The 25769-nt window shown below is 31.7% G+C and overlaps 1 protein-coding gene across 1 annotated transcript in view; it reads left to right on the top strand.

Moving 5' to 3' along the window:
- Positions 1 to 25769, top strand: part of LOC124369385 — a 153383-nt gene that overhangs the window by 81797 nt on the left and 45817 nt on the right. The window contains exon 4 of the mRNA XM_046827384.1: positions 13580 to 13718. Within this exon, the coding sequence (XP_046683340.1) occupies positions 13580 to 13718 (139 nt within the window). The remainder of the gene's footprint in view (positions 1 to 13579; positions 13719 to 25769) is intronic.

Raw genomic sequence — 25769 nt, 5'->3', positions numbered from 1 at the left:
CGGTAGAATATTTATTGATATGAATATTATTAAATTGCACAATAGGAACAAGGAATTGAATGAAAATAAGAATTGCACAAATTTTAACTATAGAAATATATTTTGTTTACTAAAACATTGTACATAATTTGAAATTAATTAAAATTTGTTATTGTAAATGGTAAAGTTGAATAAAACATTTACTAAAATTGGAATTTGAAATTCTTGCTAAACACAGTTAAATTCTAACTCCGCGCGTGGTGATTGGTCGGTTTAGTTCGTTTGTTTGGTCGCACTGTTATGACAGGTTAGAGGTTATAATTTGTTATTTTAAATGTTTGACTAGCAATACGCGCTGTTTCTTCTCAATCGACTGAATTACGATTGATTGCAGAGTGATTTAAACTAATAATTTACTTAACACTATCAACATTTGTCAATAGTATGACATAACCTATAAACTCAGTTTCTCAACTTTTGTGTCAATCTAACAATTAATCAATCAATCATAGTTTACGATAATGAAATATCAGTGTACAATTATTTACCTTTATTGTTGTAGTTGTTGTAAATGACGAATCTAAGCACTCCACATTTTCACGAATAAACATAGTTATCTGCTTTATCCCGTGCGGCGGACCCACAGTTATCTGCTTTATCCCGTGCGGATCCCGTGCGGCGGACCCACTGGACGGGCATCGTAACGTTACCGGGCGTTACACTTTTTCATGAGTGACTCCGAGCCGCAACCTAATTTAAGACGTTGTCACGTCAAAAAAAAAAAACAAAAAAAAATTAACATATTGACAGCCTTTCATTAATTTTTCATATTTTACCGAAGTGTTGTGGTGTAACTGCATGTAACTCTCTTGCGCAATGCGCTTAAAACTGCAGAAGAAACAATATTACCTTACGGAATAGTCACGCCTGCACTGACTTTCACTGCTGCTTTGACATTTTCCGTTGGCGCAGTATGAAATTGACTCACGACGCGAATCGAACCAGATTAGAATTGACCGAACTGTGTAAATTCCTCAAAAGAGATACACCTTGGTCGAAACCTATGAATTGTTGTATCTTTATAAATGTATGTTACATTCCGGTGAACTTTGTAAAATTTATCGCAAAAAGAAAAATTTGTTGGTAGTTAATGAGTTATATCCAACGATATTATTATGGTACCGAAGCAGCAGTTGCGTTGAAATGAATTGAATCTTATTGACGTTTTAGTCAATAAAATAACTAGTTAATAACAAAATAAAAGTATAAAAACTATATAATCATCGGGAGAATAATGAAACCAGTGTGGCCATCGAATTGTAACTAATTTCTAATTAAGCAAATTGTGTGATCCACCGCTTCAGATCGTGATCTCCCCGAGGGCTTCCTGAAGGCTACAGAAAGCTCTTTTCCCCAACGAGCTTTATTTATTTATTTATCAACGGACAACCATTTTTTATAAGAATAATACAAATTAATTAATTCAAGACAGACAGCATAATCGAACAAATTTACAATAAAACATGGTGTGTTAGTTTTGACTATGCAATAAGTATAAACAATAACAAATCATAAGTAACACTAACCAGCTCGAAAACTAATATAACTTGAGTATAATAACAATAAAAACAAGATGAAAGAAAAACAACGATAAACATTTAAGAATTAACAAGATAAATTTAGAGCAAATAACAAACAACAAGAAATAAAGTAGCAGATCTTCTTGAAAAAGTCAATACAGTGATTTAAAACTTTCTTTGACTTTAATATACTACAGTAGAATTAAATAATTGTTGAATATAATAAAAAGTGACTCTTAATAAAGATCTAGAACTAAATTAAAAGATTTCAACAATGGTTTCATAGAAATAGTCTGAATATATAGGTTACAAGGTTTTGTTCGTTTCTTATATTATAAGAGTAATGCAGACAATATACAGCAAAAGAGACGTTTAACCAATCGACAAACTGCCACAGATTTTAATTACTGCTTTGATTTAAATTGATACAACCAACACTTCAACACCATGTTGTGCAATTAATTATTCATTTGTCTAATACATATACATTATCCTCTGCTATTAAGATTACTTTATACAGAGTGTGTTTTATGTCCTGGCACACCTGGATATAATTTAAACGGTTCGAGATATCTATGTAAAACCTTAACCCCACCTATTATAACATATTTTTTTCAATTTTTCAAGTTGTTGAAAATTTTCCCCCCCCCCTTTTCTGAAGGGGGGTAAAGGGGGGCAACTAAAAATTTTGAAATACAAATCCCTATCATGTGACCCCTCATTTTAAAGGGAATAAAAAAAGAAGTCCAATAATGCAAACTAGAGGTCTCTACGTTTATTTTAACAGATTTTATGACAAATTTACAATTGAGTAAAGGGGGGCAACTAAACATTTTCAAATACAAACCCCTATCATGTCTCAAGTTTTTACACACGTTTAGCACACTTTCAAACAGCCGAAGGTGAACAGTTTGAACACCTGCTACATTAAAACAGGTAAATTTAGAATTTGCGTTAGTGTTGACTCATGTTACGATAAACAGGACAAGACAGTTACTGATTTTATTATTGTAAATTTGTCATAAAATCTGTTAAAATAAACGTAGATACCTCTAGTTTGGATTATTGGATTTCTTTTTTTATTCCCTTTAAAATGAGGGGTCACATGATAGGGGTTTGTATTTGAAAATTTTTAGTTGCCCCCCTTTACCCCCCTTTAGAAAAGGGGGGCAAAATTTTCAACAACTTGAAACATTGAAAAAATATGTTATAATAGGTAGGGTCAAGGTTTCACATAGATATCTCGGACCGTTTAAATTATATCCAGGTGTGCCAGGACATAAAACTCACTCTGTATATAATATTATATTATAGATACATATGGTAACTTTGTTAAACATAGCTTTGCACCACTTTTACTCATACGTGTGTGTTATGTATTCCACAATGTATTGTTTGAAATCACAAAGGGGAAGTTTCGCCTTTATTGTAAGCTCAGATAGGCATGTGTGATATTTCGTGTATACAAGTATTCATAAAAATGTTTGATGGTAAAAATCGATCCTGCAGATAACGAAAACGCCTCAAATTAAAACAACAACTCGTGAATTATTTATTCAGTTTGTGTTTCACTAATCACCACCTAAATTATAAGGGACTCTAAAATGCATCTTGAATGATCACGGATTTTGGAGGGTGGTTGTTTACGACCGGAAGCAGCCCTTAAGGGCCAATTGTTATGAAATTACCTTGTGTTTTACTGCATACGTTTAATGTTAAACCTTAAACACCTTAACGCCTTTTTCCTGAAATTATGGGACATATTTCAATCTAAACATCTGATTAATACATATTCAAACGCTTTTTAGTTCTGTTATACAGTAATTATTTAATATTCAAACGATGAAATAAAATTAATGAATTATTAAAATTTAGATTCTTTTGGACTATTCAATAAGCAGTTTTTCTTTAACGCTGAATATAAGATTTCCCGAAATTCTGCTTCAAATTTCTACCACTCCTCGTGAAATAATACAAATATTTGGTATTTTTCCTGTCTTCAGAAATAACATCTTAAATGGTCGTGAACAAAAATGTCTTACACAATAAAATAAAATCATTCCACTCCAAATATCGATCTCATCACTCATACTCCAGGTGGTTTGAACTGAGCAAAGCTTCTCTGCAGCTGTCCCTTCGCTTGTCTATGATCTCCAAGCTACATTAGCTTAGAAAACTGTACAAACGGTACTTTTAAAGGCAAGCCAAATCAAAACCAAACACAGGAACAAGTAAAATACTAAATGCTTGAATTTAAATGTGAATGTTTGGAGCTGACTATAGTATGGATTTCCTAGCAAATCATCATGTTATCGGTGACTTTGACACCCATTACAGTTTGTGGGGATAATGGCGTATTCCTAGCTGAACAACAGACAGGCGAAGTTGGGTCTGCTGAATTCTTTTTTTTTGCATTTAATATGCAATGAATGGAATTTTGAAGAAGTTTTTCGCAATAATTCTGGAAATGTGAAAGGAACATGATTTATACGGCTGAAAACTTCAGAAGATCAAGTCCTGCTTGTACTAGGTTATCATTAAGGAAAGATATGTTTAGCCCAAGCAAGGATCAATGCATCTTTGTAGTTATTGTTTATTTTCTATAAGAGGTAATACAACAACTTATTGTCAAAATAGAAATAGAAATTATTTATTTTGTAAGAAACAGACCATCAAAGGATCTTTTAACTAAAGAATTTAACAGATGCGCCAAATAAACATTTTCGTATACAACAAACATAATATTTATTAAGGTATATTAAAATTTTGCTTTGCAGATAGCCATTGAGTTTTGAAAGAATTTATGGTGTCAATGGTGAAGGGGCCTGACTTTTAGTAATGGTTATCGTCCATTTTTAACTAAGGCGACTATCTTTAGTGTGCTTATTAAGCGTTTTAAGAAAGATCTATAGTCAGGAGAATTGGAAGAATTAGATTCATTTTGAGAAGTGGTTGTCAGTTGTGTTTTATAGTTCTTCACAAACGGAAAAACTCAATCGTTTATGTCAACCTCTCTCTCAAACTTAACGGTCCACATGCTAAAAGTTCACTGTAACTGTTATTTTAAAACTAAATTTATGGTTCAATTCCGTAAAACCTTGTGCGATATTAAGATAATGAAAATACTTGTGCTGGTAGAGACTCGTTTGTTCCGCTTTAACATTGACGAAGCCAATTATTTCTAAGTATTCTTTGATTGAGAAAATATAATTTTAATGACCTCCTTCAACCTCAACAAGCTTAAAACGTTCGAGTAGTTTGTTATTTTATAAGATAGTTGTATTTTACTAACTGAAATTTCTTTTTTCACATATAACCCATACGAATGAGTTTCAGATAAAAATTAAGTAAAGAATAAAAAGAAAATTTTGTCGCACACATTGTCATTCATTTATTTATCCATTGCTAAATCACATTTTTAAATGTTAGAATTATTGAGAGTTTTATGCTTTTTTGGTTTATGGAGATTTATTTAATCCCGATTTGAGAACACGGAGGAAACAGGGGCTACTTGCTCGGTATGCATACATCAGTGCTGCAGAGTTATACATAAAGCAAAGCCAACAGCGCGCAGAGCTTCTAGCCCACCTTCTGCATTATTCAGCACGTAGCCGAGTGGCCCAGACAGAAGGGTGTGGGTGAGATGTATCAGTGAGACCGTTACGATGTGTAAAAACATATACCTCACACGCTTTGCATTCATCTAGATTATTATTCATTCGATGTTACATTTCCTGTCGTGTAGTAATGGATAATCGAAATACTGAATTGAATTGAATTTAAACACTTCCATTTACTGAGCCTCATGATATATAATTAGGGAGAAAATCAGGGCAATTATACAGTTAAAAAAGCTTAAGAATGCACTGTTGAATTCTTTGAACAATATTACGTCTAAACACCGGTTATTCATAGTTTTGTTTTTTGATCGATAAAAACATTAAGCACTTTCTTAGACTCATATTCCTAAAACATTACATTAAATTACAAAATTACACCGATAGTAGATAACTAAAAGTTTTGATAAAATAAACATCTATCGAATGTTAACAACAAAGTAAACAAAAGTAATTTATTTTTTCGTGGTACACTTAGCGTTACAAACAAATCCACCGGCAGTTGAATTATGTGTAGTTTTATATAAAAATGACCAGATAATGGTTTCCTTACCATATTTGCGTGATTTAACAAGTTTAAGCGTGAATTAGCCCATCAAAGTCTGCCCCTCTACGTTGTGATATTATGGATGATAAAGTCACCTGGTCTAAATATATCGATACCCTATGCAAAGCTTTTTCATTTACTTTCAATTCATTTTTCTTTTTGAATATTATTGCCTGTAGTTGGTTAAGAAACCATCATTCAAATATACTATGCTTATGTGTACGGTAGGTTAAAATATGTTATTGGTTTCTTGGGGTTGTCTAGTAAAATTTTAAGAGTATTTAGACTTTAAACGGGAATTGTGCGAATTATTTAATGAGCTGGTAATCTTTATCACTATAAGCATTTTTCCGAGTATCTACATACTTGAGCTTTTAACTCTCTTTAAAAATAACCCGATCCTTTTACAGAAAATACATTTAATAATCAAGTACAATACACACCACTACGGTACCCGATCCTTGGGTTGAATGTTCTTGAAAAGAATCTGCAAGAACTATTCAGTTGTATGAAGCGCTGCCTTGGCACCTTAAAAACCTTTCCAACTAAAAACGTTTTCTTAAAAAAGTTAAAACCATTTTGCTTGAGAGATGTCAATTTTATATAAAGGAACTCCTATCAGACTGCATCAATATGTAAATTATATTAAGTGACCTTGTTTGATCGTTCTTATTTTAGTACTTGATTCAATTTATGTAAAATTTTGTTATTGCCGAAATAAATTACGAAATAAATTAAAAAAGCGTTTTCATTGTAGAAAAATTAAAAAATTGTTGAAACACAATATCTGTCTACTCCAACAGGAAATAACCAAGATATTCAACTAATCGACAAACCACTACAGATTTTAATTACTGCTTTGATTAAAATTGAAACAACCAACGCTTCAACACGGGTTTTTGCAATTAGTTATTCATTTGTCTAAAATAAAGAAATCGGTAACTAACTATTAATTGTGGTCATGGCCTTTTAATGTTTATTGTTTATGATGTTTACATTCAGTTAAGCTAGTGTTTTGTAACAACCGTGAAAATAGGTCTGTACGTAATGAGATTTGGGGTTTTTATAACATAAACAAGCACGTAATTGTCTAATTGCGTTACATGTCCCAAATCTCAGACCTTTTTACATCGTTAAATAACGATATAAAACATTTTCATACACTATTCTGCATTGTTAATGACTACTAAGAATCAGTTTGACGGCGTCTATCTGGGCCGAACGTCTTATCGCTATAAAGATAACGGGCTTGAAACTGGTCAGCCGGGCTTGGAACTACAACGTTTTATACAGAATACATCTATGCAAATGAGTTTCAGATAGCTCTGTCAGTCAGTTGCGATCAGATCTCTAACATTTTATTCAGTTACATGGTTGTCACTATCTCGAAGGGTGTTTTCTTCGTTGCCATTACTGAGGGACAGCGTTGAAGATGCTGATGGTCGAATGAAGTGTTAGACCATGCGGAAACTAGACTTGTTATCTCGTTCAAACAATCATGTAGACTCTTCTTGGTTCCCATTTATATTTCGGTACCCAGTTTCAAATTGTTATTTATCCATACAACAAGTTTAAGATTTTTAGCTATCACGGATTTTACCCAAGCTTGTATTGTTTAAAATTTTTGACCAAATCACTAAATCACTTCCAAGATAAAAATATTATTAGATGCGATTTTTCGGCCGAGAAGTAAATAGAATATTAAATCAAAGCCTTAGATTTAATTTATGCGTAACACACCTTCAGTACACGAGGCAGTGTGAAAGGCCTTTGTAGGGCTCCCCAAGCCTTGGCCGACTGAAGCCAATGTTAACCGCCTGAGATTAATTCAACGGTCTAACGAATGTGGGAAGTATATGCTATTAGCTGACAATTAACTACACTGGTAAAGCGGTGAACTCCGGAACCCAGCTGCCTCCTACTTCCCTACCTCAACCGAGTCTGCAGGTCAAGGTACAGTACGGCAAGTGTACAGCGTGTCGGTCATGTACAGAAATTCGAGTAGCAGTTATTTTCAGTTATTGAATTGAAACAGATTTTTATTTAAAAAGCAGTAAAAACAAAATAATATACCATTATTGATGAATAACATAAGTGTGGTGTTAACCAAGGGTTATAATAATTATTTATTGAGTAATTGCAAAAATAAATACGATAAGTTAGATTTAAAATTAAGAGAAGCCATTTTGTATCAAGAAGATCATAAAATATCTTACTCTCCTCTCTCTTTCTTCAAAACCAAAATGTACATATATTTATTTTCATGTTTTAATAATTTAAAGTAGATCTTATCGTTATTTTACATAAGAACCTAGAAATAACTATAATTATTTTAAAACTTAAAAATGTATTAACACTTTTTGACAGTTAGTTACATTAATGTTAACGTTTTGAGAAATAAGAACGTGTCATTTGATGTCAGTATTTGGGATATTGGTTTCAAAACAAACTTTAAGAAACTGTCCTGATTGACTCAGTGCACTAGACGAAACTAATTCGTGAAGTTTGTGAAGAACTTTAATGACAAACTTACAGAAGTTTCAAACTCATCTAAATAACATTTTTACCGGATGTTGTTATGTTTGTTAATTTATTTAAAATGTGCCAAACGAAATAATAACCATTAACTCAAATAAACCTCATTTTGACGTATTATTCGTTAAATTAACAATAATGGCAATAATGGGTTTGGTTAAAAGTAATGGCATTACACATAAAGCATTAAGTACGTAGTTACTTTTGTACTTTTACATACAAATGCTTTAATTATTTTTGATACAATACTTTACACGATTATAAGTACACGATTAGGGAGTTATTTTGTTTTCTGTATTCAAAAGTATAGTTTCGAGAACATTGTTCAATATACATATTGCCTATTTCGAGGATATGCCACTAAAAATTTTTTGACCAGACATGTACTTTACTGGGAAGTACTGTAAAAATGCAAATAATTTATACCAGTTGAATAAATATACAGAGCTAATAGATGACGAAACTAAATAGAAAGGCAGAGCCATATATGTATCTACTAGTCTTTATACTAATGAAAGGTAAAAATAATAAATATAAGCAATAAAATTATTGCCATGGTAGAGTATTAAACTGAGCATTAGATTTAATTCATTCGTAATACACCTTCACTACACGGAGCAGTGAGTAAGACCTTTGTAGGGCTCACCAAAAGCCTTGGCTTACTGAATCCAGTTCCTGAGATTATTCATTATATTCCTTAATATCTATTATAAAATGTGGAAACCGTGTATTTTTTACACTTTTCAATAATTGCTTAGCACTTGTTTCATTAAGCTATTTTTGAAGGGGAAAATGATCAGTCTATTAAACATAGCCTAAAATTGTCAATTTGTCTATGAATACTGTATACACACAGCATTCTTATAAATATTCATATTTCCTTCTAAATGAAACAAGTTTATTAGTTGAAGACTCTTGGAGCAATTGGAAGTTTTTTTACTAAATGGTAATAAAAACAATACTTTTCCAAACTGTTTAATTTTTCGACGAGGCCTTCCGAAACCAAAGGTTTTATCATCACGCAACTCCACAAATAAATATTTACGTTATTTTTGTTACAATTAATATTAAAATAACATAATTTTGGTGTAAATACGAAAATACAAACACATTGGAAATATTTCAGTCAGTATGAAAATTTAGATATGACTAAAGTTTCATTTTTTAAATGTGTTGAGAAGAAAAAAAACTGGAATTTTCAATAGGGCCCTATTCATTGATCATGAGTTTGTTGAATAGGGAATAGGGAATGTACTTTATTTCTGTTTATGTTTAGTGTTTCCCAAGCATTTCAGTTCATTTTTTTGTTACTTCTTTTATTAATTTTAGATTTTTAATTGATGTTACGTGCCCTGATTTAATGCAGTGCTTGGCTACAACAGATTTGTCAACTCTTTCATATTTTGTGTGTGATAAATGCTCTTTATTTAAATCGTGTTTTTATTGTTCTTTTTGTTTGTCCAACATAACATATGTTATTTTAATATTAATTGAAACAAAAGTAATTTAAATATTTATTTGTGGAGTAACCTGATTATGAAACCTTTTGTTTCGAAAGGCCTCGTCCAAAAAATAAACAATTAGGAAAAGTATTGTTTTTATTAACATTTAAGTTTATTAGTGTTTATTTAAAGAAGTTATTTCTAAAATACCGAGAAAATTATAATTTAAAAAAGGGTGACGGACATTTATCAGTATGTGATACCTCATGTGTCTGATGGATTGCAATAATAAAGCATTCAAAAATTTCAGAGGAATCACCTGAAGAAGGAGCCGGTGCCGAGGGTAAAGTATAACGGGTCAATACCTGACCAAAGGCTATATAGAGGCTCACGTAGTATAGGAGTATTATACCACACGTGTCGAGTATTGTTGTATTACCTATGCACAGTTGGGAGTATTGTTTGTAGAATTTCACTTAAATGCTTAATCATATAGGGTGGCTGTTTGAGATTCATGCAATTTTAAGGTTCTCTATAGAATCAGTTTAGTCTATATTATTTTTAGTATCATTTTCAAATACTCGTAAGTTCTTTAATTTTTTTTACTATTTAACGAAATAATATTTTAAAATATGTAAATAATTAAATTTAGTTTCTAAAGAGAGTTGCAATCTCAAACAGCACAACTATCCTATTTTCACCTGATAAAGAAGCTTTAGAGGATTTTCGGATGCGTAGAAGTTTGAGCTCTTAGAATAAAAAGCAAAATTAAGATTTGTTTGCACCACGAACACAGTTGTAGTAGTGACTATAGAAATTGTTCCAAAAGTATAGATTAGTAATATTTTTATGGGCGTGAACATTGTTTTTGAGAGTATTAAGTATGTGTAGTAACCAGATAAATTTCAGATTACTTATATGAGCTACTAGTTATTATATTAGTTATAGTTATATATATATATCTGTAATACAAAATGAAGGAATACATACATTGAATTCTTTTTAGAATATTACTTTCAACATTCTATTAATCTATTAGTGTATTATATTTAATAAATGAAAATATACTTTCATTCTCATTCTTTTAAATGAACGAATAAGAAATTTAATTTAACAGCTCTTCCCTTTCAATTCTGAACAACTAGTACAATTGTTTATAAAAAAATAAATAACGCTATTTATTATTTTCCTAATGTGTAGTATTTATATTTAAATATTTATTACTTTATGGGTATAACAATAGACAATACTTGAGGCATTACACAATTCTTGTACAAATCTTATAAAGGCTTCATCTCAATGATATATATATATATATATATCATTGAGATGAAGCCTTTATAAGATTTGTACAAGAATTGTGTAATGCCTCAAATATTCTCTATTGTTATACCCATAAAGTAATAAATATTTAAATATAAATACTACACATTAGGAAAATAATAAACAGCATTATTTATGTTTTTATAAACAATTGTACTAGTTGTTCAGAATTGAAAGGGCAGAGCTGTTAAATTAAATTTCTTATTCGTTCATTTAAAAGAATGAGAATGAAAGTATATTTTCCTTTATTAAATATAATACACTAATAGATTAATAGAATGTTTAAAGTCATATTCTAAAAAGAATTCAATGTATGTATTCCTTCCTTTTGTATTACAGATGTCGTTGGTGTAATATAAAAAACATTTTAGCAGTAATCTTAGGTCTTAAAATTACGCGGTCGCTATCATAACAATCATTTAAGGATTTCGGTTTACATCACGTAGAAATATTGTTAACATAATTAAATTATTGAAATATTTCGATCTGACAGAGAACCTTCAGTCCAACAAATGTTAAACCGAAACTGCCAATAAACTTTTTTACTTATACAGGTGAGTTGAACGGGGCGGAACTGTAATTTGATTAGTTATAACTTAACCCAGTCGATGACCAACCTGACAAAACAGTGATTAGTATTACTTATTTACACTGTGTGTCAACTTTTTGATAATTTAACTTTATCTCCTCTGTTGAAGTAATTATCTATATTGTTTATTTTCTATTATTCTTTGAGACACAGCGAAAACAGATCAAATTAATTATTACAATATATAAACACTGTATATTCCAACATAGAAGTTTAAAGCCTTAAGTGATCAACATTTGTTTATGTTATGTTTTACCAACGAGGATACAGGAGTATTTGGAGTTCGGTATAGAGTAAACCAATCGATACTATCTTCGTCCAACCCAGAAGTGCGGAATATTGAATGAATTCATGGAATCTACATATCCGATAAAGACACCGGTATGAAGAAAATATAACATTAGTAAAACACGATGGTGTGTAAACTAAAACACAGACCAATAAAGTCTTCAATATAACATGAAAGGTACAGTTCTATGTGTGCAGTAATCAGATTAAACCACAATTAAGAACATCTAAAACTAACTTATCATCTCAGGAAGATCAAATCAATGAAGAATATGATTTGATATCAAAGCTGTATAAAAGCCGGCTAAACATTAAATACGTGTGTAAATCATTAAATTTATATCAAATACAGTAAAACGAGGAGCATCAATACCCAGGTATCCTTTAAATGCAATTAAACCTACAGTGTTTCGTTATCTAATACTGCTTCTCTAAAAAACTATTGAAATTTAATTTTTTTTAATGGTAACACTCCTCTTTTTTATAAGTGAAATACTTGACAGCAGATGGTGACTATTTAAACGGAAAGGAAAAAAAATTAGATAATACGCAAATGTTCATCTTAGGTATGCATCTTAGGTAATATAGAAAGTGTTTTCGGAATGAAATTAAAAAAAACTCGACAGGCTTAAAAAGTAATTCGAATTACGTTTTATATGGGGTATATACACATTATTGTAAACACATATTTTATAGTTGGCTATTTATGCGTTTATACAGTTCTTTACTTTTTTAAAATCAAATCTATAAGCGTTTCATTAAATGATATTGAAAATAATCAGCTGAGATACAAAAACTACAGGACAAATAGGTCTGATAAGTTTTGGAGTATACCACTGTGGAGTGCTTGCCTAATTTCGAAATTGGTTTTCTCAAGCACCAGGACAAGTCTTATTTTAAGATTAGGGAAATTTTTAAAAGAATTAACAAAATGAATGTTTGATATTAAATATCAGTTATTAATATATATATATATATATATATATATATATATATATATATATAAAAAATATAATGCTACGAACAGATTATTATAATAGTATTGTTGATAAGAAATTTTATCACCAAGTGTTTAAAAACTATATGTTATTCGACATATCATGATTTTTAAGCACACAAAATATCTAAATCAATAATAACGAATTGAGTTTTATGGAATTATTTATTATCACATTTCAATTGTCTCTATAATCTATTTCTTGTTGGGCTGTTTCAATTACTAATAAGTTATTAAGAGTAAATAAACTAAAAACGGATAAACAACTCATGAAACTTTATATTTATTACGTTTTCTTCCTTATCAGCTAAAAACTATGCTATTTTATGACACTATTATTATCAGTTTTAATATTAATTATGTATTAATTCTTTAGTTACTAGTGAGATTGTTTTGTATATACTATGATAATATTCTTCAATTCCAATTTCCTCAGAGAATGGGACCATTCGTTCGACATGAGGGGAAGAGGGTAAGAAAAGTTTAGTTTTTCTTTTGTTGTCAGAGATTTCTATCACTGTACATCGATATTTGTTTTCCATTACAGAAACGGAGTTTGAAAAGGTAATTTTTTTTAAATATCCCATTACACTTGAATTAGTACTGGAAACCTTTATACATTGTGGATCTCGCATAAAATTTTTGGGGTATAAAGAAATTCTAATAATCGAGTGTGTTACAGCCTGTTTTAGGCGGTTCGCGACGGGCCGCCGCCTAGCGGATAGATACGTCCGTCGTACCATCGCCTGCCAGTCGCTTCGGCACTGCGAAGAACTGTGTGCCCAGGAGGAGGCTTTCCTTTGCGAGGGCTTCAATTTCAGGTGAGATCTTATAGCTCTTAATATTGAATACTTAAACGATAGTACACTAAAATACAAGTAATTCATAAGTTTTACAAACAACTACCTTAAATCTTTCATGTTGTAGAGTGAAAACAAATCATAAAACGAAGGTTTTGTCTAAAAATGCAATGTGTGGTTTTGAGTACGTGTGTAGTTCTTGGAAAAAGGACCGCTTATACTATACATACCTCATAAAACCTTTACAGTTTGGTACGAAATTTGAATGATATGTTATAACCTTTGTGTGATTCAACTCGTAAAACTTCACACCACTAAATGAACTAAAATCTCTGTATATTGTATGTATGTTTTACATTCTCAAGAGTGTTGTCCAAGACGCATTAATGAAAATATACAACGTTACACTAATGGTTAATATAAACGCATTAACGTTAATTTTGATCCTAGAGCATCCTGCGCCAAAACAGTCTGATGAAATTTGAGGCGATGTTGCCATATCGCTGCTGACGATAAACTATTCCTTCCTACGACGTAGCCATCGCTACTATTGTGTCATACGAATGAACACACACGTTTTATTGATTTACAACTGATGACGTTGGTTTATTGCAAGAGATGATGGGATCAGTAATTTCATACATGTAAAACTGGCAACGATGCTAGGCGCGAGCTGAATAGACGGAATTCAGGACTACCTACCGTTGGAATATTTTGGTGCTGGCTGCTTCAGTAGATAACCTTACCTATATTTCAGACATGTACGTCATAATAACGTTGTCTTAATAGCAAGAATATCTGTGTCTACAAAACTCCATGTAGTTATGATTCGGACTAAAATTATTGATGTAACGGTGCGATTTAGTGAATATATAGGCATAAAAATGCCTGGGTATGGAATATCGGCCATGGCGAAACACATATTTATGAAATAGAATATGCAATTCAAGCATAGTAAAAATTAATTGTTGTTATAGAAAGCAATATTTATAGAGGTTTGGTCATACTGGTTAAACTTCATCCATTCCCGATACAACCTACCTCAGCACAGCTGAATAATGTTGTAGGTATTCGGTTTAACTGAATATGTTGAAGATACTGGTTAGTAGCGCGGCCTTTCAACATTTTAAAGACAAGAAGGTTATTGTGATTTCCGTAATGGTTGCAGTCATGCAGCGTAATCTGTAAAATCTATAACAACTATATGATGACGGGTTTGACAGTGAATATACATTCAAGTCAAATGCTCCAAAACAGCCGATTGGGGAAAATTATGATAATGCTTATTAATTGATAATTGTCAAGTAAAGCTATTAAATTCCTTGCTCCAGTTATAATCCTTAGCTTTAATCGTAACTGAAGCTTTGAAAACGAAAATTACGAAACTACATAAAGAGCTAAAGCCAGGAAATGAAATTTCCTGTTTGACGATACTCGCCGGGGAATCTGGATGATTCCTGAACGCAAATGTTGTATTAGTTTGTGCAAGTAAAGAGTTAAACATGTTGCACAGTGTAGGTGAACCTCTTATATGAAAGGTATTAACAGGAATTATATATGAGAATCTTTGAGCAAACCATATGAACCTAACTAAACATTTGTAAAAGCTGAAGACGAGCCACTTTTTGATAATAATGATTATAAATACGAATCTCAAATGAGATATGTTTAGCAATTTATAGTTCATGGAATATTTAACATTAAGCAAGAATAATAAACATTAGCGATTCAATTTTGTTCCTAATTTTGATTGACAAACTTTTGTGGACAATCAGACTTCTACAAATTATTGGTTAACATGTAGAAAGAAACGAATTGTGCTATTGATTCACATATATAATTTCAGCTATAAATTCTGGCTCCACAAAAACGTTCAATTCTGAAAAATACCAATAGAGCTCTAGATTTATTAAGAGAGCGTTGTGGATAAATTGTGACAATTCCATGGCACCGACGTTTTCCATGCATATCATTTCTAGGAACTGTCAAATATAATGTGGTGTACACATGCTCTTGATTAGATTTCTATACCTTTGTGAATAAAAAAAGAGAGTTGTTTTTAAAATTACGGCCAGTTGTTTAAGACTCACGGTAATTTTAAGCCATCATGAAAATAGCCCGGATTGTTGCATGGTGTCAGAGCGTTGCTTAGTAATGTCAATCCGGACTTATTAAGATCTCAATTGCTTTTGAAAATATATTCATATACTTATATTTGTTATGCATATTGATAAAAAAACAAATATTTCACATTTTTCAACTGAAAAGTAAATATCCTGCATGCGATTTTATAAACTGACGAAAGCCATAAAAAAGCCATAATTTTTCTTCTTTTATTAAGAGAGAAAATAAAGGCATCAACCATGTAGGTAGGAACACGTGTGCCACTACGGCCGTTTTGAATATTCAGGGTTACTTTTGACTCAAAAATGTTTTAAGTTAGACACAAAGTGATTGATTCACTTCCCGTCACTCGGATGACTCTCCCTCTCGGAGATGGCCGAGGATCTCCGTGTGACGGCAGAGGTACTCGACCTGACAGAGTCCTCCGGCTGCTGGGCGGGGGATATCGGCGCGAGAGAGATCAGTTCCGCCATCGAACTGACGCTAGCACGTGGCGTGACCGAGGTGAGGGACGGTGTGATGCTACTTGATGTGACAGTTGCCTCATTCGTGTCACATCCTCAGTATCCTCCTGTTGCGTCGTGTTATATAACAGTGCCACACCACACCGCATCCTCCCGTCTTCCACGACTTTCGATTGCGCTGTAAAACATCGACCCCGATTCTTTGAAAAATTGTCATTGAAATTTTACAATGTTCTCCAGGAGAATAGCCTTTGAGGGGAATAAGTTGTTACTTACACAATAATATAGTAAAATAAAACTCTTGATGAAGACAGTTACAAAATAAGTAGATACCTGTAGGGTAGGTAAAATTAATAGCAAAATGCTGGAAGAAAAGAAAGGAATGGCAACAGTAAAAATATCGGTTACGCTCTACGACAGCGGCCAACTAATATGTATAAGCCGATACGTATTAATAAAAGTTTCGATTAACATCTGTTGATTTATGGCTCGTAGAAATAAGTGTCTCACCACAGTGTAGCCAAAATATTTCAAGACTTATATTACTTAAATGATGTACGCGGTCTGAATTGGAATTCTAGTCATAACCCCCGTAGTCAGTTCGCAAGCCTAAGAATAAGATTGTTATTAATATGTTTAGGTCTGAAATCTTTGATGTAAAACATATATAAAAAACCCCTTTATTTAAGTACTAAGATATTAAATATTTGTATATGATCTTACCAAGAATATCTAACTTTCTTAAACGATTTTATAAAAAGTGGTTTATTATATAAATCTTTTTTACTCTAATCCTCAAATAGGAATTTAGAAGATATTGATTGTAGATGTCTCATTTATTTACTTGGCTTTTCCTTAATTAGCTATTTGGTTATTTGAAACAACTCTTAAAACAATAGAGAATTGTTTTTGTGGTTTAGCGGTAAAAAATCTAATGTTGGTCCTACATTTTATTCTATCAGATACGGTACCTAATTTAAAATTTATATTTGTTATTGGGACAAGCGGAACTATTTGGATTGTTCTTTCTCGGGTTTTGAAAAACGAATCTAACAAACATGTAAGATTAAATTTGGGGAAATAGAGCTTAAATTTGTGACCGGTATGAAGGAGTACGTAATATTTCTTCCCATTTCCATCACGTTAAGTCGGCCTGTCTTACTGAATACTAGTAATATTCAACGCCATACAATGCGACAAACACCTGATGAATCAATTAGATAATCAACGTCCACGGATATTGTAACAAGAAGTAAAACAAGAAAAACATCATGTCTAAGAGGTTAGTATGAGATGACAACTATTGATTGATCAACACAATTAGTATTGTACTTATTTCGACAACATAACCTCAAATATTGTGTTGTTGGTTCCCCGCATTGCCTTTGTGTACTCGTAAATTGCCTATGATGAAGGTCATTGCATCAATCGTTAGGTATACAACACTCAAGGCGGTTTGGGTGAAGGAGCAGGCGGTAAACAAACTGTAGGGCCACATCGTAAAAATGTCTGGTACAACTCAAGGGTTTCTTTTGACAAAGAGTTGACAAGGGTTCTAACACTGCAGTACTTGAACTGGTGTTGCTAGATCTAGAGTGTGAGAGACAATAATAATCACAAGCCTGACTCTCTGTATACTACCACATATCAATGGAAATGTTACTGTACAAGGACAATGCACATTTTGCACAATAGCTAATACACAAAGCTACTCCATCCAAGTTCGTTGAAGCTGTTGACTTCTTCAACTCATTCTAAAAACCATGCGCATTTTATTATGAATATAAGGTCTATTTATTACGGTATCCATGATATAAATGAAAGTTGAAATTAAAAATTGTTCAGTAGATTACACTTATTTTACAAGAAGGTTTTTGCAGTATGTCTTACTAATTCGTTGATTATGTGGTATAATTTCGTCAGTACTTATGTTCGTAAAATAAGTTACAAATACCAAACTTTTACCTATAGTGAACCTTATTAGGTATAATTGAAAAAATGTAATATTCAATTCTTTTAACATTAAATAGATAATATTAATTATTGGTGTTAATGAAATAGGTCCTTGATAATCAGCTAATATTAATCTTCTACAGTAAAATTGTACGTGTTTTATTCGCAGTTTATACAAATTTGATAAATGTGTGTTGTAGGCTATTGCTCAAAGTCAGGGCAAGACAGGTAAGTAAAGGAATTTAAATTATTAAATATTTATATCCCTGAAATTGCGGATTCATATCACATCTTCGTATATTTTATTAATGTTCAGAGCTAGAGATATGTACGATAGCGCTGTAGTATATTGCATATCTCTATTATAAGTTAAACTGTAATTCAAAATCTTAGAAACCCATATGATGCAAATAAATACAGTACATTTATATGAAAAGGTTAGTCCTGGTCATGTTGTATATTACGACCCTTTTTTCTTCTCTTTCGTCAAGAAGCTTAGAAAATTGCACCTAGTCCTATAAGGACCTACAGGTCCTTATAGGACTTGCGCTGTTTCTGGAGTTACAGCATATTTTGGATGGGTAAGGTTGGGAGTAAGGGCCGCCTCCTGTTGAGATTCACGAGGAAAAGTTTAAAGAACCGATCTCAAGTCATGTCCCCTAGGAAGAAGGAGAAGCCAGCTCCTAAAACCAGCCTCTCCAGTCAAAGCAAGCAATGGGTGGCACACCCTTATGTCTAGGCTGGCAAGAACCTTTGACAAACCCCACCAACTCCAACAGTCATCTCCCGCAGTAGACTTGACCTATGGAATTGTCCTTGCGCCCCAGAATCTTGACATTTGCGGTTAGTGATGTGCCGCTCCTAAAGGTTTTCCAGATCTAAGTAAAACATCTGTTTTTGCTGTGCTCGGTGTGAGTTCAACTGGAAGGTATAAACCAGCCAGAATTGAACTCTCTTAGGGAGGAGATATTACGACACTTATAAAACGCCTTATTAATAAAACACAGAAATAAGAAATATATTATGAAGTAAAATACATTATGAACAAAATTTAAACAAATGATCCTAAGTATATTATAACAAACAGCCTAACGATATCGCACTCTAAACGTAGGACATCCTGCAACTGGTACTATCATTATAAAGGATCACGCGTCAAAAATATTTCTTAAAAACAGTAAAATAAATATCCTCCGTAGTAATTATTTTCATGAAATAAAATTCAGATTTTAGATATGCTGATAAAAACAGATTATACGTGTATAGTTAACAATACATTAATTGTCTTTCCTAAACGATATAAACGATATACGATTCAAAATAGGGAATAAGGTCCAAAATACGACTCATTTAAAAAATATTGAATAAAAAGTTAGTTTAAATTTATACCATTCAGTTATGTGGTACACATTTGCACTATTAGTTTAAGAGCCATGGGAATCTCATTTAAAATGTCGAATTTTATTTGTTTTGTTTAACATTAAAAAATACACAAAGATGCAGTGAGAATATGCTACAATTGGGAAGACAAATATTTAACTGAATTTAAGTTTGTTTGCTTACTTGACATATATTAACTTCAGCCCACAATCAAAATTTATTAAATTTTGTATAAACTCCAAAAAAATTTAATAAAAATATCTGGTGGAGAGGTAGTTTTTCTTGCGAATTACATTAAACTTGTAAGTCCAAAGTTAACTTTAATTTTAAGTTAATATATTCTAATTAATCATGCATTATGATATGATACATGAGATCTAATATGATTTAATAAGATTTATAATATAATAAGATTACTAATATGAGATTAGTACTAGTTTTCAAATTTCTCTGAAAAATAGTTGTGAGTACAGGTCTGATATTTTAATCAACGTAGGGTTAGTATAAATAATTAGCAAATTTCTCTAATTGTACTTTACTTCTATTACAAATGTAATATGATACAAATATAATTGCTATTTTAATATTATAAACTAAATCTTTGTTTTAATTCTTCACAGTTGTAACTATGCATTTCAGTTACCGTGTAATTAAATTGTAATTGCATATAAAGCATTACAGAAACGATGGAACGAGAGTGGGAATAATTAATACACACTTACTGTAGATTTGTATGACTCATTAGTATAATGCTGTATTACTCATATAGTAAATAATACTGTTTAGGATTTGTTTTGAAAAATAATTAAAATTAACAATCCACTTTATATAGGATAGCTTTTTAAGTAAGTTTTGGTTTGAGTAAACTTTAAATATTTTCTACCTTATTAGCACACTGTGTGAATGTAGTGGGGGCATCACTAGAATGGGTTCAGGTACAAAAAACAAAGCACGGCCAGATCAGTTTTGAAAAGTGGGATCGGTAACCTACGGGTGAGGGCATGGACTAACTGTCCTTACCCTGCAGAAAAGAGACTTTCAACCACCTTCGTCAAAATTGGGCGTGGACCTTCTGTCCTACAATCGTCGCCGGTGAAGGCGCAAGTGAAGGCACAGAGAATTGTCGTTTGAAGTAAATCTTAATCTTTAATCTTAATAAGTAAAGTAAGTAAATTCTCATAATACTCCCCGATACAATGAACTGATAGAAGCCTAATCCGCAACTTTAAAATCATATTTATATCCATTTACATAGTTCCAATGGCATCTTCAGAAAGGCTTCACCAAAATTTCATTAGCTTAAGAGGACACTGAATTTCGTGCATTCCGTTCACAAATGTTACACTAATATCAGAGTAGTTCCTGTGACAATTTACCACTTGATCAGAGTTTTAATGTCTTGTATTTATAAAATTTGATAAGCAAGACATAATTATAATGAGACTCTTAAGAGTTACCAGATAGGAAAAATTGTACGTATTTATTACCTGCTTTCATAATCTAGCCTTGGGTTTTAAACTTAAGATGTCGGTAATTCTCATTATCTTTTCCGTTGCTCCGGAGGGTCCATTGTAAGCCTTTGTAGGTCTTTCAGATTACGTTGCAGAGTGTATAATCCGCTTAAAAAACCCACAATAACTCGCTAGTGAATCAATTAGATTTGATTTAATAGCATTATAATACATCAGGCAAATAATAACTTAATTGAGATATATCAATTATGAAGCTTGGTTAATTTAAAACAAATTGTGCTTCTGGATTTGCTTAGTCTTATTAAAAATAGAGGATACTTCTTAAAACAACTTTTAATTTATGACAATTAATTGTTGGTAACTAACTCTCAAATCTTTTGTAGTTCATACAATTGATTATTTATTACGTTTTATCAATGGTATTGCCGTTGGCAATATTCTTAAATAACGGCTAGAGATTTGAGTTGTATTCTTGCTTAAGTATCATATTATCCCTCTGAACGTAATACGCCCACCCACCACTTTCTTTGCAAAATAAATGCCGGTTAAATTTCGTGTGAAACAAAACCATTGCAGTCTGTATATAATCAGTTTTACATTCATATATATGTAGTAGTGAAGAAAGGTGTAGCGAGAGGTTATGGCCAAAAAGCAATTATCCAGAGATATCCAATTTGGGGCATTCAAAGTATAAATATGGGTAAATAGAGGCACGGGTTTTAGTTTGTGTTAATGATTTTCCTAAAACCATTATAAGTATTACCCTAATATATGTTTACAAAATTAGAAACCACTGTATATCAATTGAAATTATAAAACATTAAATCTTATGAATACAATATTATGAATGTAATTAAAATTTTGGTTATAAGAATAGGGACTGTCTGATGCATAAGAATTTTACAAACTAAGCCCAAAATATGAACATTTCTAGAGTGTCCTTTATTGTTTAAAAATGTTAAATATTTGAAGTATTACTTCTTTTAATAATCTTTATTACTAAATATTATTTCCTCTAAATAAAGTTTCAAACAGAAATTCAACAGGTTTAATTGAGGCCTCACAGTTTACTAGTTTGATGTTGCGTAATAATGATTTTAAAAATTCTTTTAAAAGTTTTAATTTATATTTCGTTCGTATAAAGTATTGAAAATGAGTGAATTCCCAATTTTAGTTTCCATTTTAGTTTCCAAAATCTCATAGTAGAATGAAAACAGTAAAATAAAAATACAAAATGTGCAAAGAGATAGAGGTTTGGAATTGTTTATTTTGTGTCATACTATTGTATAAGTAAAAATTCGTAAACAACTTCGATATTTATGCTGTTATATATCTATACTTGTATAATTATGTATATTTTTATATTTCTCAGTATTAAAGATATATATTAAAGATGACAATATAAACAAGACATGTAAAAGTTAAAATGTCATTTATCCCAGTCTAATGCATACGTCTTAAACTAATGGAGACTTTATGTACAGACAAACTTTTAGAGTCTTTACGCCACAACCGTAACCTAGATCTGGAATAATACCACGTGAGATGATGTCGTTTCCATCCCGTTACTCTTTGTTTGACCTCCCCCCCCTCATTTCTTCATTACTATTTCCCTAGTTACATACTACTGGATTCCTTCATCCCCTTCTCTTTCCTTGCCCTTAGATCACATACCAGACCAGTAAACATGTAGACCACATGTGCCGTTTATAGTTGAAAAGCCAAGCATTTATCAATGCACAAACAGTGAAGCATTACTATTTTCTAAGGGAACTGATAAAAAAAAACACCTAAAAATAAAAAGTTTAGATTCTCCTACGTGAATTATCGATTTACTTGCATGCAACCCGTTTCGTTGTAGTATTATTTAAATATACAGGGTGTAAATAAGTCCTGATACGCCTGGATGTATTCCAAAAGGATTGCGGTATGGATGTAAAAACTTTACCATACCTATTAAATTACTTCTTTTGAGGAAATGAGGAAAACTTTTGAGGGCAAGAAAGGGGGTTGAAAGGGGTCGTTTTAAATTTTCAAATTGCATCCCTATCTTATGACATGTCATACTAAAGGTCTATTCAATAGACACTAAAAAGATACCTGGACGCCGTTTCTAGCAAAAGTTATATGCAAATAACGCAAATAAATAATAATCTGTAGGGACAATGCCAATGTCTTGCGCATATCAACACAATGGATGCGTGATATCTTTCAGTAAGGCTTTGAGGGGTCATCTTATTTCTTTACATAGTATCTAATGTTTCTGGTGTAAATAGTGTTGGTAAAAGGTGCCTTTTTCAAGGTGAAATTACAAGATAGGGGTTCCAATTTGAAATCTTAAAGTTACCCACCTCTACACTCCTTTGAAAAGGGGGTATCATTTTTGTTACCATAAAAAATTCCAAAAAAGTAATTTAATAAGTCTGGTAAAGGTTGTACATTGATATCACGATCCATTTGGAATATATCCAGGTGTATGAGAACTTAACATACACCCTTAGGGGTAAAGGGTTGTTTGTCCATAAGTTTTGCTAGGATCATCGTAGAGATGTTTTGTTCATGTCATTGTGTTTCTTTTGAATTTATTGTTTCTCAAAGGATATGTCACAAGATAGGGGTTGCAATTTGAAAATTTCAGGTGATCCTCCCCCTTTCCTCCCTTTGGTAAGGGGGAAAATACTTTTATCATTCATAAAGTTCAAAAAAAATTATTTTAATAGGTATGGTAAAGATTTTAAATCGATATTTCAATAATTTGAAATATATCCAGGCGTATCAGGACTTAATGTACACCCTGTATAAAGTTATACAGTTGCATGATATTTAGCCACATCGATAACACAACCAGGCTTTATATATTAAAATTATACCTAATTGTAATTGTGGGGCTTACCATTCAAAAAATGAGATATCAGTATATCTATACGCAACAAAACAAAATTGAATTTTATGTCAAAAGCTGTAATTAAGAGAGAAATAAACACGTGTGATATTAGCGTTTCCTTATAGTCAACTGAATGGACACTAATAATTGCTAGTTATTTAATACTTATTACAATCTGAAATATATTTAACGTTTTTTTGTCTGTTTGAACTATTTAAATTTAGATTTGAATTCGAAAATTGCTAAACAGTCATGGAACCAGCTATTAGTTTGATTTCAATTTTTTTCAACTATGAATAGTATATTTGGAAAGAAACTACTATCTCAATTAAGTTATTATTTTCATGGTATTTATAACGCTATTTGATGGAAGACGAGTAATTCATTATTGTATTATTGTGGGATTTTTAAGCGGAGTGTACACTCTGTAACGTAATCTGAAAAACCTACAAAGGCTTACAGTGGAGCCTCGGGAACAACGGAAAAGATAATGAGAATTACCGACCTCTTAAGTTTTACATTCATGGCGAGATGAAAAAGGGTGATAAATAGAAAAAACTTGGTATTATCTGTAGGTAACTCTTAATATTTTAATTATGTCTTGCCATTTTAAAGTTGTTAAATAAATGACATTAAAACCATTAGTAACTGATCAATTATTTTATTTAGATGCTTTGGAGTATTTAAAACCACGCTTCGTAATTTATGAAAACACGAGCTCAAAGTTCTCTATAAATCGATGGCAAAGACTGTTTTAGATAGTAACTCATTTTCACAGGGACTAATCTAAGCTTAGTGCTTTTAAACTAATGAAACTTTAGTGAAGGCATTGCGGAAATTCCATTGCAACTATGTAAATTCATATAAATTTGATCTTAAAGTTGCGGATTTGGCTTCTGTCAGTTGATTATATCGGATGATAATATGGGATTTTCCTTACTGTACTTATTAAGATTAAACATTAGGATTGACTTTAAAGGAGCATTAGGTACATTTTTGCGTGTATTTTGACAGTCGTCCATATCGCCCTTAGTGTTGTATGAAACACTGTGTTATTCCAATTACCTAATGAGTGATGCAAAGGCTCCTTTTGATAGGCAGTTTACTACAAAAAATGCAAACGAGGCGTTTTCAACTTAAAATTTTGTAACGCGTAACAATGTCTCTACACATACTACTTTCTGTACACTACCTTTTAAATATATGGTAATTTAAACGAAGAAATTCTGGCCACCACCCTATCGAACAGTCTGATGTGGTTTCTGAAAACCTTACGATGTATATTCAAATGGGTTAAAGGGGGGTTAAATCTGTATACCCATAAAGGGGAGAAGTTCGATTACAGTAAGAACGTTGGTCCAACGACCCTTTGAAGATACATCATTTTACTCAATGTGTTTGGGCCAACGACCTATTTATAAAGATATAGGGTTAGATTAGTTTACTGGGTAGTTGGCCTAACGACTATTTGTTTAATTTCAACAAATTGTAATAAATATGTACGTAAGCCCGATGGACTATATATGTGAAATTGGTCAGTTCATTAGTAAAGTTTTTTGGGCTAATGATCAGTGTTGCAATTTAATCATATATTAACATATTCTAAAAGTAACTTAGGTGGTTCTTTGGGCCATAAAATGTATGTTTTAACCTTTAAATTATTTGGAAAACAACTTAATGGACTATTATGCGTTTAAAAATCAAGCACATTTCCCCAGTCGATTAATTAGAATTAAGAAGGTGTTTTAACTGCAGAAATATTATATAGCTCTGTAACCATTGGAAAGAACTGTGA

This window comes from Homalodisca vitripennis, chromosome X (assembly GCF_021130785.1).
Source record: "Homalodisca vitripennis isolate AUS2020 chromosome X, UT_GWSS_2.1, whole genome shotgun sequence".
Taxonomy (NCBI): Eukaryota; Metazoa; Arthropoda; class Insecta; order Hemiptera; family Cicadellidae; genus Homalodisca; species Homalodisca vitripennis.
This window is presented reverse-complemented; position numbering and strand designations above follow the sequence as displayed.